At 49.8% G+C, this 17,726-nt stretch overlaps 1 protein-coding gene across 4 annotated transcripts; it reads left to right on the forward strand.

Annotated features, from left to right (window-relative positions):
* Nucleotides 1-3,428: 3,428 nt before the first annotated feature.
* Nucleotides 3,429-15,168, forward strand: HCCS (holocytochrome c synthase). 4 transcript variants are annotated; one of them, XM_080831213.1, is made up of 7 exons: nucleotides 3,429-3,568; nucleotides 4,197-4,274; nucleotides 6,596-6,747; nucleotides 9,315-9,463; nucleotides 10,250-10,369; nucleotides 13,065-13,151; nucleotides 13,672-15,168. In XM_080831213.1, exons 2-7 carry the CDS (start codon nucleotides 4,253-4,255, stop codon nucleotides 13,868-13,870), a joined length of 729 nt encoding a protein of 242 aa, XP_080687339.1. In that variant the 5' UTR covers nucleotides 3,429-3,568; nucleotides 4,197-4,252; the 3' UTR covers nucleotides 13,871-15,168. The 4 variants fall into 4 exon arrangements, with proteins under 4 accessions (XP_080687339.1, XP_080687337.1, XP_080687338.1 ...); XM_080831211.1 differs by having other exon boundaries at nucleotides 3,435-3,568; nucleotides 4,131-4,274; XM_080831212.1 differs by having other exon boundaries at nucleotides 3,555-3,681; nucleotides 4,131-4,274.
* The last annotated feature ends 2,558 nt before the right edge of the window (nucleotides 15,169-17,726 follow it).

Genomic DNA, 17,726 nt, shown 5'->3' on the forward strand with positions numbered 1-17,726 from the left:
TGGGGAGAGATGGGGAATTATAAAAGAAACAGGGAATTCTGGGGGGGAAAGGGGAGTCAGGCACAAGACACGGAATTGTGGGAGCTCGAAGAAGTACAAAAGCAGCACTTTGTAAACATAAGTAACCATAGGTTGGAAAGGAGACTTAGTTTACAACAACCAGTCGTAAATTCAGTTTGTAATTACAAAAGAGCTTCAAATTTTCCTCCTGCTAAACCCTTGGGTCTGACAGCAGGAGCTCATATCACATTACCAAAGATTCACAAACCCACACACACTGCCTTGTCTAGATACACATATACGTAAACATACTCACATAGACTGACACACACACGTGTGTGTACATGTACACACACAAACACACACATACAAATATATACGCACACATGTCTCAGAAATTTCAAACATGATCACAGAAATAAACTAATAAAATGGTTGGGAAATTTTTTAAAACTCATAAAAAATAAAACAAGATGAAAAAGTGACAGAATAATAGAAGAAAATTAGAGTGTCAGTCAAGAAATCCAACATTTGAGGAAGAGAGTTTCCTTAAGAGAGAAAGAGGGACTGGAGCAAGTTACCAAGAAAACTAATAATACAAGAAAATATCCCCAACGGGAAGGTTACAGGTTTCTAGAATGAACGGTCCCATCAGGTGCCCAGCCAATGAAAGCAAAGAGGTCTGTATTAGGGCACATCTTTCCAGGCTACTAGAAGAAAGATAAGTTAAAAATATTGTTGAGGGAAGGGGTGCCTGGGTGGCTCAGTGGGGTAAGCCTCTGCCTTCGGCTCAGGTCATGATCCCAGGGTCCTGGGATCGAGCCCCACATCGGGCTCTCTGCTCAGCAGGGAGCCTGCTTCTCCCTCTCTCTTTGCCTGCCTCTCTGCCTACTTGTGATTTCTCTCTGTCAAATAAATAAATAAAATCTTTAAAAAATATATTGTTGAGGGAAAAAAAGAAACAACACTTGACTTCTCAACATCTGCAGTGGAAACTAAAAGACAATGAAGCAACCGCTTAACAATTCTGAGAGAAATGTTTCTAAACCTGGAATTATATATCCCACCTACCAATCACATGGGAGGATAAACCAAAAACAGTTTCTGATTTTCAAGACCTCGAAAACTGATGTGCTCCCAAAACAATGCAAAGAAGAATACAGGATATCCAAGAACCAGAGCTCCAACACAAGATAGGAAAAGGTTGAAAGGAAGTCCTAGAAGATGACGAGCATAAGTCACTTCCAAACAGTTTAGAATTAGGCGGACGAAGTGAGGTGCTTAGCTGAGTGAGGTCTCAAGGGAAAAAGGGAAACATACACATTAGTTGACACATTTAAATGCCTTGGGAGGAGTCTTACAATGCAGACAGAAAGCTTAGGGATAACCTAAAAATCTAGACAAAGGGGGAAAAGGCAAGTATTAAATTCTATTGAAAAAAATCCATCTTTGGTCATAACAAGTATTTTCACAGTCACAATAATAGAAATACTAAACTGTGATGTATCCAAAACTGTGTAGCTATTGGCACAGGAGAGGGACACATGTGTTTGTGTTAGCATGTTGTTTGGAACATGAAGGAAAAGTAGAAGAAACAGTTAAGGGGCAGTAAGTCTTTGGATAGAGTGGGAATTGAGGGTGAAAGTGTCCTCCCAGTCTCCCTAGCCACGTACAGCTCTCCTTTAACACCCTGTTAGGTAGCTCTTTTATAAAGCATCCTTGTTACCTCTTTCCTTCCTCTCCACTTTTGGCACATGACCCTCGAAACAGTCACTTCTTCCCTTTTGCCTCCAAGAGTCTCCACATACATACCCTCAGATGTAAATACGGTTATTTGTTTGCATGCCTGTCTCTCCCATCACCAGAGGCTGTGGGGCCTTTCTGTGCCATGTGCCCCTGTGGATTGTGCTGAAATCTCTGAGTATCTTCTCAGAATAATATTTTTATGTGTGTAAAACAAAATACAAGAAATCACTAAAGAAATTAACAGATTGAAAAGAAATTATCCACATATTTTAGAAAAACAGATTTTGATCATTAAAGGTCAGGTTCCCCAGGAGATATACACCGATATAACGTAGATTTTAAAATGCTGCCTTCATCCAGTTTGAAGGCCCTGCTTAGTGGCTGGTCCGTTCCCTTTTTTGAGCAGCTAAGTCCACACTTGCCAACCACCTCCCGTGTTGGGCTCTCATACTCTGAACCACTATAGGCTGTGCGCCTGCCCCAGCGCCTGCCTCTGCTGTTTCTTCCCCCTCTCCCGCTGGCTCATGAAGGACTCCAGTGCTCCTGCGTGTGGCACCCCAGCGTGTGATGTATACCCCTCTCTTGGGATGTGTGAGTAAAATCAACTGTTTATTCAATGGCAGTTGTTTCCTGATTCGTTGACCTCACCAAATCTAAATAATAATTAATAATTAAACTTATTAAAATGGTTGAGACTCCAAGAAATGTGCAGCGGAGTGCTCTCGTGCACAGCAATGAGAGAGAAAGGAGGTCTAGGCAAAGGGAGAAGTCGAACGGTGACGCAGTCACCGTGGAAGTCTCAGCCACGGACACTGGGAGGGCTCTTCTGAGGTGACCTCCTTGAGTCGAGGGCCTGGGGCTTATGTGCCCTTGCAGAGGCTATTTGGAGGCAGCAGCCTGTGCTCAGGGAGGGGAGTGATTTTGCCTGATGCAGTTCTCTTTGGCAGAGGACAATTACTGGGGAGAGACTGAGCTCGGCGGTGTCAGCGGCTAACAGCCCCCAGCACCCTGGAGATGGTGTGCAGGCCCTGAAGGGCCATCTGGGCATGCTTCACAGTTCCATCACAGTGATACAGAAAGGCATATGCTTCTTAGTAACACTTTTAAATAACAAGATAAAATTATCTTAAGACAGTAACAACCATCATTTGTGACAATTTCTCTGTGATTTCTATTAGTACTGCATATTGCTAACACTTCTAGGATTTGTTGCCTGCATTCCTGGTGGAAAAAATACTAGATTTCTGTTAGAGGTAAGTGAAAATACAGACCTTCAAGTCCGCACACCCAGTTAAGAAGGCCTTAGGAGCCGGAACCTTGATTTGTTCATTTTGGGATCTCCAGAGTCGGCCACAGTTCTGGACACCTACTGATAGTACTTGAGTCATTGCTATAATTAAAGCTGATGGGATACAGCTTAAAAGATAAAGACTTTTAAAACTAACACCTCCAAAGCAACCCTTCTACGGCTTAAAAGAGCTAGAGTGGACAGCCTCGTTCTATGGAAGTCTCAGGCTCAGCCCAAACACTCCCTGCCCGCGCTGGCTTGGAGGGGCGGGGCCAGGGACCGGCACTCGCGCTTATAGGTCGAGGCGGGAGGGGGCGGGCCCGCTTCTTCGGGCTCGACGGAAGCCCTTCCTTTTCAGTCCGCGCCCCGCCTCCTGTGCGCCCGGAAGTCCCGCCTTCGGAAAAGGAAGTAGCGGTGCGCTCGGGCGCCGGCGGTGACCGCGACGATAGCGGTGACCGAGAGAGGAGAAGGCGGCCACCGTTTGGCGGTTAGAGGCGGGGCCGGCTCCTCGGAGCGGTTCGGGACAGGAGTCAGGTGCGGAGGAGGAGGGTGGCTGAGGCCGTTGGGTTTCGGGGTCCCGGGACTGGAACAGGTGGGACGCGGAGGGACCGTGTGAAGACAACTTTGGCCGCGTTTCCCCCTCGGAGGTCCTTTCCTTCCTTCCTCGAATTCGTTTTCGCGCGGTACCCTGCCCTGATTCCCAATTCTTTTCTAAGCCTGGGTCTGAGGGTTTAGTCTGGACTCCCCACTGGGTCACCACGTTTAGGGCTCCCTGTTCCCCAGACCCACGCTATCCGTGACGTAGTTTTTCAGGGACCCCATCACCTCACCCCCAAAATCCGCGCATCTTAGAAACGTGACCCTAAAGAATGGTGTGGTTTAGATTTCACACTGATATTTCCCGAAGGGGTTATAATACATTAAAGCTATCTCTCGAAGCGGATACCCTGCCCTGTAGATTTACATCAGAATGACGAGGAAGTACGACCGTTGGGTGGATTAAGGAGGGTTGGACAGATTAAGAAGACCTACGGAGTTGTCGGAGCCCAGGCATCAGCATTAACCTGTCTTTCTGCTTTGGCACGATTGAGTTTAGAATTATTTGGATTCAGCGCGTTGGTTCCAGCCATGGGTTTGTCTGCATCTACCCCTGCTGTTGCAGTTCAGAGCCCAAATGCTTCAGATCATCAGACAGCATCCCCGCCTTCCGGATGTCCCATGCATGAAGGGAAAATGAAAGGTAATTGACCCTTTGTCTAGCAAATAAAAAAGGGGTTTTAGGGAAGAGGCAGCACAGCACACTAGCGGGGCAAAGTGAGTTCTGTCCTTATGGTGCTACTTTCAAGGTATGTGACTATAAACAAGTTACTTTTCTAAGTCACAACCTGTCATCCAAAAGGTGAGGATATAATAATATTTCACAGGGCTGTTGTGACAAGACAGTGCACGAGAGTGGAGTGGTGGCTTCATACATTAGCCCTTACCCCTCAAAGTTTGCAATCAGAGGTTCTCAACCTGGGTGGCCACACCCATCCCCCCCCCGGGGGGGGGACATTCGGAAATGTCTGGAAACATTTTTGTTGGTTAAAACTGAGAGGCGCTGGTGCATCCAGCAAGTAGAAACCAGGAGTTCTGGTAAACATCCTGTAGTGCACAAGGTACCTCTGCAACAAAGATCTCCTGGCCCCCAATGTCAGGAGTGCTAAGGTTGAGAAACCTTGGTCTAGATCTGTCTTTATCTGTTAAGGCAGCTTTACACCCGTTGCATTATTCATCTTTGGAAAAGTAAGTCATCGCTTATAGCCTTCCTGCTGTTTCCTTAGCTGCAGAGGCGAGAATGGCAAAGCTGTCTTTTATTCCTCACTGGTCCACATTTGCTTTAGATGCTATATGTAAAAGTATGACCCGAAAAACACTCTTGCATTGTAGTCTTTGATTCCCTTGGTCATTCAGCAGGAACTTACCCACCGCCCACTCTGTGTCAAGCATCGGCTGGTTTTGTTTCTGCACCGAGAGACAGCAGTGCATAGAACACAGAAATCCTTTGCCTGGTGGAGTACGCATTCTCATCCCCGTACTCCTGTGTGGTTAGGTTTTCTGTCTATTTTATATTTACGAAACTTAAAAACCACACAGTTAGTAAGTGGCAAAGCCAGCAAAAACTCTGTGACCTTGGACAAGGACAGACCCAGTGCTCTTCCAGGGTTCCCTCTGTACAGGAAGAATGGAGACAGAGTTGGACAGAGTTATCGCGTATCTGTGCTGAGTGTCCCTGGGTGGGTCATAGAGCCCTGAATGTGGTTTGATTTCATTTACTATGTATCCAGAAGCGCTGTCAGTCAGATTTGTTTGCAAAAGTAAAGAATATGGATATTTGTAGGCGACTAATGGGGCTCCTGGTTGTATGGGAAATGTAACAGTATTTTCTCACACCCAGCCGGGATCAGTGACCCTGGAGAGATGGGCATTTTGAATGGTGAAGTGGAAAGCTGGTGCAGAAGTCTCCCTTCACCCCTCAAGTGGACAGCCGTACAGGGTCCTAGGGAATAAGGGTCAGCGAGAAGGAACAGAGGAATGGAAGTGAAAAGAAATTTGTCTTTGGTGTGTAGGGGCATCCAGCACATTCTTGGTGTCACTGCTGCTGCCTAACGCAAGGATCCCTTACTTGGGCAGCTGTCTTCTGGGTCACGGCTCTCCCGGTGCCTGCCCCCTCTCGATAGCGGAAGACCCGTTTCTCAGTCCCCACACTTGCTTCTAGGAGCACCCTGGATTCTTGGGTGTCAGCTGCCCCTCCTGCTGGGCTCTTGTAGCTTCACACCTTCCCTCTTAAGTGGCAGCTGGGTCCCACGTGGACTATGGACCATTTTCTTTAATATGTGCCTTTTCTTGCTAAATGCTTGCTATCCACTGATGGGGAATAGAGCGGAATCAAGGGGTAGTTTTCTGTGCCTTGTTTCTGTCCTGGAGCAAAGCACAAGCAGGGCGCCATCCAGACTTCTCTCCGGGAGCCTTTTTGAAGGCTCCTCTGCTCAATTCCATCTCCCATGTCCAGTCCGTGGGGGAGAGTGTTGGTAAGCCCAGCGTCCTGTGTCCTGGTCAGGCCGGGCCTTGTCTGGACTCTGAATTGAAAGTCAGGGAGACCCGGTAAAGCATGGCTGGGCCTCCGCTTAGTCTGTTTGGCGATAGCTCGCTGCCGGGGACCCTCGCGGGTACCTTCTCGCCCATCGCTAAAACCGTGCAATGAACAGTACATTTCTCTTGCAAATGTTGAGGTTTTTTTGTTTGTTTGTTTTTGGTTTAGTTTTGCTACAGGCATGACACAATAAGGGAATGGGTACCCATATCTCTTTCAAGGGGAAAGTAAATTTATAGAACCTTCCCCTGGTCTGTAGGATATTAGAATGTTAGCTGGTTTAGCCCTTGGCAGCTTGGAACAGTAGAAAGCTGGCTTTGCCTTTGATGGTGATCACTGGTCAGAAAGCCAGTTCTTTCTGGCCAGGATTGAGAGAGCCAGATGTCCTGCCTTTGTGGTGACACTGTTTTTGACTTGATTTATTTCAGGCTGTCCAGTGAGCGCAGAGCCATCTAACCCAGCTTGTGAGAACAAAATGAACGCCGTGCCTGCCCACCAGGATCGTGCGTACGAGTATGTGGAATGTCCTGTTACGGGCGCTGTGGCTAAGAATAAGGAGAACCTAGATCCTTCTAATCTGGTAATTCGCACTCAGCCCCTCTTCTGGAACTTTTTCTGCAGAGATGTTTTTATGGCCTCCCAAGACAGACTGCTGACTGCTAGGATTCATTCTTCTTTCCGTTTAAAATAAAGAAGTCTGATATTCCGTCCACATTGAGACTCCTGAACGCATCACTAATTGTAGTTTCAGAGAGTGCCCCGTAAAGGGAACACTGATCATGAAGCGCCAGAATAGGTTGACTGGAAAGAAGCCACAGCAAAGGGGTTTTCCTTTAGGGAGAGTGGAAGGCGGGGAAGTGCCGTTAGGGGTTCTGCTACACTGGGTAAAGGTATTTCTGGTCCTGGGAAACCTCACGGGCATGATGCCTGGTTAGGGCTCTGTTTTCTGGCACAGCCGGGTGCCAGCCTGTGCGAGAGTCACTGCTGTGGCACAGCATCAAGTGGCGGCCACCAGTGGAATGCCACTGAGAAAGCAAAACGAGACAAGCATGGCCTCAACACATTTTGTGATAGTGTAGGGAATGGAGGTTTCCTGTTTGAAATCCCATTTTAATGGAGAGACAGACATGTTCAGATCTGTACTCTGGAAGGCCAGAACAGGGTGCTTAGAAGGCCAGAGTTGGGGTGCTGGGTGGCTCAGTCGTTAAGCATCTGCCTTTGGCTCAGTTCATGATCCCAGGGTCCTGGGATCGAGCCCTGCGTCAGGCTCCCTGCTCACCCGGAAGCATACTTCTCCCTCTCTCATTCCCCCTGCTTGTGTTCCCTCTCTCACTGTGTCTTTCTGTCAAATAAATAGAATCTTAAAAAAAAAAAAGGCCAGGGTTATCTGAAGTATTTAGAAATCTTGGCTAACATTTGAAGGAACCAGATCTATTTAGTCTGGAAGAGAAGGGCGGTGGGATTGTGTGTGTGTGTGTGTATGACAACATACATGTTTATATATATGTACACGCATGCACACATATATAACAGTACCATCAGCTGGGTGGTTTGTAAACAACAGACATGCCATTCTCAAAGTTCCAGAGGCTGAGAAGTCCTATTGGAAGGTGTTGGCAGTTTCAGTAAATTTGGAGGGACACAAACATTCAGCCACAACAGTCGGTAATGACCTTGCCAAGCTATAAGGAAACTGCTGTGTTGAGGAAGAAGGCAGATGAGATCAGGGTCTCCCCGCCTTTAGCACTGTTGAGAGTTGAGGCTGGGCAGTTCCCTGAGGCGGGGCGCTGTCCTGTGCTCTGCAGGATATTAGCAGCGTCCGTGGTCGTCACTCCAAATGCCGTGATCCCCTCTTCTCTCAGTCCCAACCACCTAATGTGTCTCCAGACATTGCTAGAAGTGCCACCGTAGGACTATTCTAGATAATCTCTCATAGCCTAGTGGGTCAGAACATGGGCCTTTTGGAATCCCACAGACCGAGACTCTTACTCATGGGATTGTTACCTGTAGCAAGAATATTAATTAATACTAGCCGGCATTGCTTCTGGAGACATCTGTAGCCCTTGCGCTGAGCACCACACACACTCTCCAGTAATCCTCATGCCCGTCGGCAGCCAGGGCTGTTAATGTCCCCATGTTTAGAGCCGAAGCCACCGAGAATGAGCGAGGGTGCAGTTCGCCCCACATCGCTCAGCGGGGAAGCGGCGGGCCCTCAGCGAATCCCAGCTGCCTCTGACCCGTCCTTCAGTGCCCTGTGGTGACGATGCAGGTAACGTGCTCGCTGTGGCGCCTGGCGTACCCAGTTCTCCCGCTGCCACCATTCGAGCTGGGGCCATAGTGTGACTTAGTAGTAAACAGGCATCTGCTAGATCTTCAACCTGGAGACACAGAAGTTCTAAGCCCGGGGTTCTCAGCCAGGGATGATTTTGCCCCTGGGAGGACATGGGTTGTCACAGCCTGGGAGGAGGGATACTATACGGTACAGACCCGGGGAGGTTGCTAAAAATCCTACAGTGCTCAGAACAGACCCCCATCACCGAAAGTTGTCCAGCCCCAAATGGCTTCGGGGCCTGGGGTGAGAACCCTGGTCCAGGGCAGGTGTTCGCGCAACAGTGGTGCTGCCCCTGGCGCCTGGGAGGAAGGGTTCTTGCCCCCTTCCCGTCCGCCGGTGCGGTGTCACTGCTCGTCTGTCTTGTATTTGGCCCAGAGACTGAAAGCATCGGCCAGATCCTAAAAGTAAAGAATATCTAAAAAGAGAGTGGGGGTGCACCTGTACTTGATGATGCTGTCCCTCAGAAGAGTGAACAGTCATTTTCGAAAAGCTCGTTGTAGAAAGGTTTACAGAAACATTGGCAGTCATGGTATTAGTTTTTACTTCTTAATCCTTGGGGAGAAAGAGACAGGAAACTTAAGCACAGTGTGAGTTTACCGTCTGAGAACTTCAGCAAGAAGGAGACACTTTGGAACTCTGACTCTTCAAAGGGGCCAGGTTATCTGGGAGAGCTGAACTTTTGCCGTCACTGGCGTCATCGGGACCTGTACCCTGTGTGCGATGCACTGCTTTCCAGAAAGTCGTTGATTAGTATTGTTTGTTTCTACTTCATGTCCTGTTTCCAACATTTTAAAAAATCCGCTTAATTTCTTTAGATGCCACCGCCCAATCAGATGCCAGCCCCCGATCAGCCGTTTGCACTGTCTACTGTGAGAGAGGAGTCATCCATTCCGAGAGCAGATTCGGAGAAAAACTGGGTATATCCTTCCGAACAGATGTTCTGGAATGCCATGTTACGGAAAGGGTGAGTGAGCATCTTACCGAGGGTATAAATTTGCTCATCAAATTCATCTAAGAATTAACTGTTAAAGAGGTTTTCATCCCCAAACGCCCATCAGTATATAATATTCAACTGATTTTTCAGACTTAAAAGAATTTAAATGCAAGGCCAGTGTATCAGCTGGGATTCTGCAGAGAAACAGAACTAAGAGGATGTGTGTGTCTTTATACATAGAAAGAGATTTATTTTAAGGAATTGACTCACGGAGTTATGGAGGCCGAGAAGTCCCACGGTCTGCAGTCAGCAGCCTGGCGACCCAGGAGGAACTGATGTTTTCATTCCCGTCCAAGGGCAGGAGAAACCAGGGTCCTGGTTGGAAGGCAGAGTTCCCTCGTGCAGGAGGTTCACTCCTGTTTTGTTTAGAGCTTCAGCTGATCAGATGAGGCTGCCCGTGCTACGGAGAGCCCTCTGCTTTACCCGTTTCAGTGTTACTCTCGTCCAGAACACCCTCAGACACACCCGGAATAACGTTTGACTAAATACTTACCCCCCTAACGGCCTAGTCAAGTTGACACAGAAGATTAACCCATCATAGCCGGTAGTCGTTTTTAAAAATACAGTTACATAAAATACTTAGAAAAAATTGAGGAATCACTAATCAGTGGTACTGACTGAGAAAGTGTCACCTTATGGTTCCTTGATACATCATGTGTGAGTGGTTTTTGGTCACTCGGTGAAATGAACATGTGGGTTGGTTTTATGGCATTCTCAGTAAGGTTTTATTAAGTTTTACCAGACGTTCTTTCCTAGGTGGAAGTGGAAGGATGATGATATTAGTCAGAAAGATATGTATAACATCATCAGAATTCACAATCAGAATAACGAGCAAGCTTGGAAGGAGATTTTGAAGTGGGAAGCCCTTCATGCTGCGTAAGTGTGTTTGAGATCTTTAAAAAAACCATCCTTCCAGCATCTTTCTTACTTCATCTCTGCTTTCTAGAGTTTAAACCTTTTATTCGAACAACGTGTTACTCTAATACAACATTTTATTTATTTATTTATTTATAAAAGATTTTATTTATTTATTTATTTATTTGTCAGAGCGCACAAGCAGACAGAGTGGCAGGCAGAGGCAGAGAGAGAAGCAGGCTCCCCGCTGAGCAGGGAGCCCGATGCGAGCCTTGATCCCAGGATCCTGGGATCGTGACCCAAGCTGAAGGCAGTGGCTTACCTGACGGGGGCCCCCGGTGTCCCTCTAATACAGCATTTTCGGCAGCAGGCCTGCTTCGGTGACTGTGGTGGGGTAGACCGCTCCCACGCAGCTGTGTGAGAGGCAAGCATTTCACTGTGCTCGTGGATTCGGTGGGTCCCACGTACAGAAGGTACAGAGCAGGATGGCTTGTCTCTGCTTCCAACGGCTAGGGCCTCATCCAGGTTCTGATCAGGGACAGCTTGGCAGCGGTGGGCTGGAATTCTCTGAAGGCGGGACCATTCACTCGTCTGCTGATTGGTGCCGGCTGTCAGCCAGGACGCCTTCCCCCACCTCTCGCTGTGGCTGCTTCGGCTTCCTCACACCGTGGTGGCTGGGTTGCCAGAGCTAGAATTCCAGAAAGCTCCGGGGAAGCTGCATCTCTCTTGATGACCCGGCTTCAGCTGTCCCACGGGCCTGCCCAGGTTCAAGGGGAGGGACCGTGGCCTGCACCTCTCGGTGGGAGAAATGCTGCGGTGCATCGAAGGTGCTGCGCGTGGGATGGGAGATGGCACAGTGCTCTCTGCCCCAGGGCTGAGGAGAAGACCAGTTCTGTTCCCTTAGCCGTATTGACTCCCCAGTAAGATTAAACATCCAGGGTAGTCTTAGCCCGTGGGCCGCCTTCTCAGAGGGACTCGGTGAATGCAGTCGAGTGTGTTGGCAGCAACGGACTGTCAGTCTGTTCGAGCGGTGGTCCTCGCACTTGAGCTGCATCGGCCTTGCCTGCGGGTTTACTGAAACACTGAGTGCAGGCTCCCACCCCAGGGTTTCTGATTCAGTAGATCTGGGCTGAGGCCCAGACTTGACATTTCCAGAACAACATAGATGCTCCTGGTTTGAGGAGGCCACTTTGAGAAGGGGTGAGGAATGTCAGCACAAATAGCACAGGCGGATTACATTTTAACTTTCTGATAGGAAGCGCCTAGGTGGCTCAGTTGGTTAAACGTCTGCCTTCCGCTCAGGTCACGATCGTGGAGTCCCAGCATCGAGCCCCACATCAGGCTCCCTGCTCAGTAGGGAGTCTGCTCCCTCTCTCTCTGCTCCTCCCCCTGCTTGTACTTGCTCTTTCAAGTAAATAAATAAAATCTTTAAAAATAAAAATAGGGGCACCTCAGTGACTCGGTGGGTTAAGCATCTGCCTTCGGCTCAGGTCACGATCCCAGGGTCTTGGGTTTGAGCCCGCATCAGGCTCCCTGCTCGGCAGGTAGCCTGCTTTTCCCTCTCCCACCCCTCCTGCTTGTGTTCCCTCTTTTGCTTTATCTTTCTCTGTCAAATAAAATCTTTAAAAAAATAAAGTAAAAATAAATTCGTGATAAAATGTGGCTAACTTCTTGGCTAAAGTTCACGGAACGATTTGGTGTAGATGTCCTGTTCTTTTTTTTAACACTTGGACTCTGAGTTTCATTAGTAGCACTTGCTGGGTGTCGGCCCGGCACCAAGCCCAGGAGGGGTCCCTGTGAGGAGGGAATGCCGCAGCAAGCAGGATTCCCTCCTTGGTAACCCGAGAGCAGCAGGACTCAGATCTGTCCTCCCTCCAGCTCGCTAGTGATGTGAGCCGCCAGGGTGGGAACGTGTGCCCGAGCGATAGCCCCTGCCAACCACTTGTAGCGGGACAGAGCAGAGAAGACAGACAAGGACATGCCACTTTGACAGTTTGAGCCCCCCTTCTAGTCGTTTTCCAGGGTCCCTCAAAATTAGGTCGGCCTTTTAAAGACACCTGCTACAGCCTCCGGGGACCCTCTTGAGAAGAGTTGCTAGTGAGTCGTTGATAAAGCAGGCAGCAACGTGACTCCGATGGGCCTCACCCTCGGGCCTGTTCTCTCCCGCCCACGTCCTTAGGCCGGGCAAGGCTGAAGTCTCTCCTAGCAGTGACGCAGCTAACAAGATCGGCCCCTATCTCGTATTTACTTACTTGAAGAGCCCGTGCAGCACGAATTTCATTTGTTCTGAGGGATTCTTGCAGCATTTTTCTTCATAAAGCCTTGTTCATTGGTTTCAAATGAAGGAAAAGTAGATTTTCATTTATTTGTTTGTGTGTGAAAGTCAAGTGTAATGCCCAGTACTTCACATTTTTTCCCCCCTGACAATATGCCTCTATCCCCCTCAGCGGACGGGAAGTGCACTTCCTGCCTCCTGGGAAGACCGCAGATGCTCGGAATGCCGGGGAGGGGTGCAGTGCACTTGATCCCGGAGCAAAGAGCAGCGTTTTTACCGAATAGGGATATTTCTTTGAGCTGTCCTGAAAGTTCCCTCACTCTGTCAACGTGAAATCATGTAAAATGCATGCAGAAAACGGTGTGTTGAGAGACTGCAGTGCCGCATTTCTCAACGGAGGGGAAGTATTTTAATAGGCTTTTCTTGTTTGGGACTTTCTAGGGAGTGTCCTTGTGGTCCATCACTGATCCGGTTCGGAGGCAAAGCGAAAGAGTATTCACCGAGGGCGAGAATTCGGTCCTGGATGGGGTGAGTGGCGCTACAGAAATGTTCCCGGCCCGTCCTCCGCTCATGGCACCCAAGCCAAGCAGTCTCAGGACTGCAGGGCCACCTTCCAGAACGTTACCGGCGCTCGGCCGGAGAGTCCTTCCTCTCCCTCAAGTTTGCCCGTCGGTGGGCGGGCTTCTCCGGGTGTCGTGCGTCATTCCTGTCTCATTTTCGTAGCCCTGAGTTGAGTTGCCTTCTGTGTTCTCGGAACTGCCCTCTCCCTCCTCCCGTGGTCTCTGTGCATCCGGGCACATAGTGGCCCCCTTTCCTTCCCGCCTAGGCCGGTTCTCAGCTCGCACTTGGAGCTCTGCAGCATCTCCGCGACCTCCCCGGCCCGGGGCTCTTCCCCGCTGACCGCGTTGCCTTTGCAGACAGATGAGCCGTCGCCCGACCTGGGCTCCACACGGTTCCGCGGCCCCGTCTTCCCCCGAGCCTCACCTGCCGGCTGGAGTCCGGCGCCCGAGAGCAGGCGTCTCACTCTCGCAAACATGTTTCATTTCAGGTACGAGTTGCCTTTCGACAGGCACGACTGGATCATCAACCGCTGCGGGACGGAAGTGCGGTACGTCATCGACTACTACGATGGCGGGGAGGTCAACCAGGACTACCAGTTCACCGTCCTGGACGTGCGGCCCGCCTTGGACTCGCTGTCGGCCGTGTGGGACAGGATGAAGGTCGCGTGGTGGCGCTGGACTTCCTAGCCGCTGCTTCGCCAGAGATGGGGAAATAGAAACTATTTTTTTTCCGAGCAATACATTAAACTATTTCCCCAAACTGAATCGCTCTCGTGATGTAAGGGGGACAGCAAGCGAGCGAGGCCGCCTTTCGCGGCCCGCAGCGAGGGTGCCCCGCGCCGCGTTCTTTGGTTTTTACTTTGCCCAGTTTCTAGCGGGTTGTTGCAGGTTTCCTTCCCGCTTGGCCTAAGTGGGAAGCAGTCCCTTGGTTTTTCCTTCGGCCACGGTATTGCCTGTGTATTTAATCTAGAAAAGTGAACAACGTCTGAAAATGTTTGTCGTGTGAAGAGAGCTGCTTTCCCCTTCCCGTCTCTCTGGGATGCGTGGGACGCACACCTGAAAGCCCGTGTTCTGCCGAGTTGCTTAGCCGCCCGGGTGTTCGAACCAACACTGTGCGTCACAGATAAGTGGTTCTGCATTGGGAAAAGTCACCAGCGTCTTGCTGTCACTGCGGGAGTAGCGCGCCCGTAAGAAAACGCAGAGCTACCCGCCGGCAACGGACTCCGCAAACGGAGGCGCATCTTGGCTCCAAGTTCTCAGCGGTGAGAATTTCTCAGGCTGGACTTTGTTCTAGAATAGTTCAACTCCCCCTGGTTTGAGGATGCACGTGCATTGACATCTTTGTTTTCACTTTTTAAAGACTTTAATTCCCACTATCCTGCTACGAACCGCAGCTCCCAGCAAGCGCGTCTCGTTGCCCGCGGCCCCTGACCCGTTTCCCCCACGCCTGAGCCCCGTTTCTCCTCCTGCCCGAAGCCCGCCCCCCCACCGCCGCCACCGGCCTCACCAGAGCCTTGAAAGCTGGGCGCGCATCACAGCACCAGGACGGTCCCTCTCGAAAATGGGATTCCGTTTTGTTGAATGTTATGGTTCAGAAGAAGAGTATTTTTCCCAGATACAGAGTGTTTGCATCAACTCGCTCTCTCGGTGCAGATTTTCTTTTTTAAAAGAGCTCTAAGTTTGCCGTTGAAATTCTCTCTACTAGTGATTCATAAACTGGTTATTCTCCTTACAGTAGCATGTTCCCAACGACTGTTAGGGTTTTTCTTAAGTGTCAATAATATTTCGATTTCCTTGGAATCTAGCATTAGGTTAGCAGAAGGAACTGGCAGTCTGGAGTGATCCGGTTGCTCCCGATTTCTTTGTGTCAGTTTTGTGTGCTGGTTTCAAAATCCAACAGCTTGAAGCTCTTCTACATGTCAAAATATTTGTATATTTTAAAATAAAGTAAAACTGATAGTTCACAGGTTTGGACTTTAAGAGTCACTTTGCGTGTTGGTTGCAATTGTTTCCACGGAGATGATCTTTGCAGAAGTCAGGCTGTAATCTCCCTTCTGGCGGCCATTCTCTCCTAACCACGGTTCAAACGGCTGAGAAAAGGAATTACTGTTGGCATATTTTGGGGGGGGACCTCAGTGCTGCTGGATAAGTATAGGATGAGGCATCATAATGCGAAAGTGGCGTAACTGGAAGCTGGAAATTGAGCCACGGGTGGGGGGGGGGGGGTCACTGCAGTTCTAAAGAGCAGGACTAGTTAGTTCTTGAGAAGAACCACTCCCGCGGGAAACTGTCAAGCAAAGCCGAGGACAAGGTCAGCGGTCGCTCCACCTTCCAGCACTCCTGGAGAAGACAGCCTACTGGGTTTCAGAGCTCCTGGGGGGCCAGATCATGCTTGCTCATGTCCGGGGGTCAGTACTTCCCTGCTCTGACAGGAAGTCTCATTTAGAACTTGGAATTCATTTCAGATGCCCGGGGCTTTAGGCTAAGTCTTCTCTCTGTGGCGTTCGCCCCGTTCAGAATCAGAACAAACGCCTGTCATGAGGCCGGGTATCGGACAAGGTGGGGTTGGAACTGGGCTTGTGTATTAAACTGGACCATTCCTGGCATGTCCCTGTGTCTAGGGAGCTGTGCCCTCTGCCGCGTCCCGAGGATATGAAATGCGAAAGGGGCAGTCCTGACCAGAGAGGTACCCAGTCTTTTGAGGGATACTCTGTAAATGAAATGGTGGTAGGTTCTGGAATTCCAACTTAAAGACAGCTTGCGGTAGTCCAGGGGGTGCAAGTTCAGAGCCCCTGCCGGGACTCCTCACCACAAGTGCAAGGTTGGGTGTGCGCCGGCTCGATTCCAGCTCTCATACTGTTCCCTTCATGCCTGATTTGAGTTTCGTCCCGAGAGGGTGGATTCCTTCCAGCGTCCTCAGCCGGCTCCTAGCTGCTGCCCGAGCTTCACAGTGCTTGTTGATGGCCGCTAGGTGTGATGTGGGGCAGGAGGGGGTCTCCGGCAACCGTGGACAGTAAGGTTCCTCCTCTGCAAGCTCACGGGGCCAATTCAGCATCAGGTCTGTGTCCTGCCACCCCCTTCCCTTGTCCGTTCCCAGTAGAGAGTCTCGTGCTTAGCCTAACCCGATGAATCACTGAGAATAAATGGCGGCGCCCACCAGAGGATTATCTCACTATGGATTTTTAAATCCCACACTTAATCATCATTTCATTAAGGTATTTTTCCTTCATCTGGGCCCCTTTCTGATGCCAGGGTTTCAAATCTGGAGTGGGTGGCTAGCGGGACGGCCGAAGAGAATCTTCGTTGTGTGCTCGTTCTCGGCGTTTGCCGGGTGGGTTATGCGGACAGTCGCTTTAGATCTGGAAAACTCACCTTTCTCAGATTATCTTCCACGTTCCTTCCACACCAGATTTCTAGGGTTCCTGCGGCCTGCTTCTCTCACATTCAGACAGGCTGGGTCGTGCCTTGTTTGGGGCTGAGGATGCACAAGCGAAGGGAAAATAATGTGGTTCGAAAGCCCGCTTCGAACTAGTTTTCACAGAAAGAACATCAGTAGACACACTTGGCCTACACTTGGGCTAATTCCTAGCTAGCCACCGCTTTCCTTCTGTCAAATGTGCTGGCTTTGAAATAACCCAAATGTTCATCCACCGACGAACCAATAGATAAGTGGTAGTCTGGCCGTACTAGACTAGAGTCCTACCCACCTAGCACTAGACTAGACTAGAGTCCTACCCACCTAGCGCTAGACTAGACCAGAGTCCTACCCACCCATAGAAGGGAAAGACGCACCAAGGCCCGCTACAACCTGGAGGAATCTTGGAAACATCAAGCTAAGTGAAGGAAGCCAAAGACCGAGGGCCACATGCCGTATGATTCCATTTATAGAAATGCCCAGAATAGGCAAAGCTATAGAGGCAGAACGTAGGTTAGCGGCGGCTGCTGCCGGGGCGAGGGGGTAACGGGGAGCGACTGCCAATGGGTGCGGGGCTTTCTCTCAGGGGTGACGAAATGTTCTGAAATTGCTGCTTGGACCCCTCGGTGACTCTACCGGCAACTGCAAATGGGCGACCTGCATGGTATGTAATTACAGCTCCCTGAAGCTATTTTTAAGAAAGAAGAACTTGTGCTGGCTGATCCCTACAGCCACCGAGCCCCGCGCTCGTAATCGAATGTCAGCTTTCCAAGAGCCACTAACTTCACTTTAATGAAGCGAAAGACAAGACAAGGCCATGTAAAATGCAGAAACCAAGTCTATACATGCCGATAAGTGGCTAAGAAGGGTTTGAAGGAGAATCACAAAAAATATTTCCCTGAACCTGGAAAGGGTCGGGAAAACATTTGCAAAACTCCAGAACATGCTCCGTTCGTGGCCTCTCAGCATTCTCTTCGAGTTGCGCTGGAGAAGCTGGAAGGGGACGGGGGGATGGATGAGGCTCGGCCCTCCACCCCCCACCCCACACACGGAGAGGTGGCCGCGACTGTGGCTGATGAACAAATGATGTATGTTTACTTGTTTTCGATTAAAATGTAGCAGGTAATC

The sequence above is a fragment of the Martes martes genome (assembly GCF_963455335.1).
Source record: "Martes martes genome assembly, chromosome: X".
In the NCBI taxonomy this organism is placed as follows: Eukaryota; Metazoa; Chordata; class Mammalia; order Carnivora; family Mustelidae; genus Martes; species Martes martes.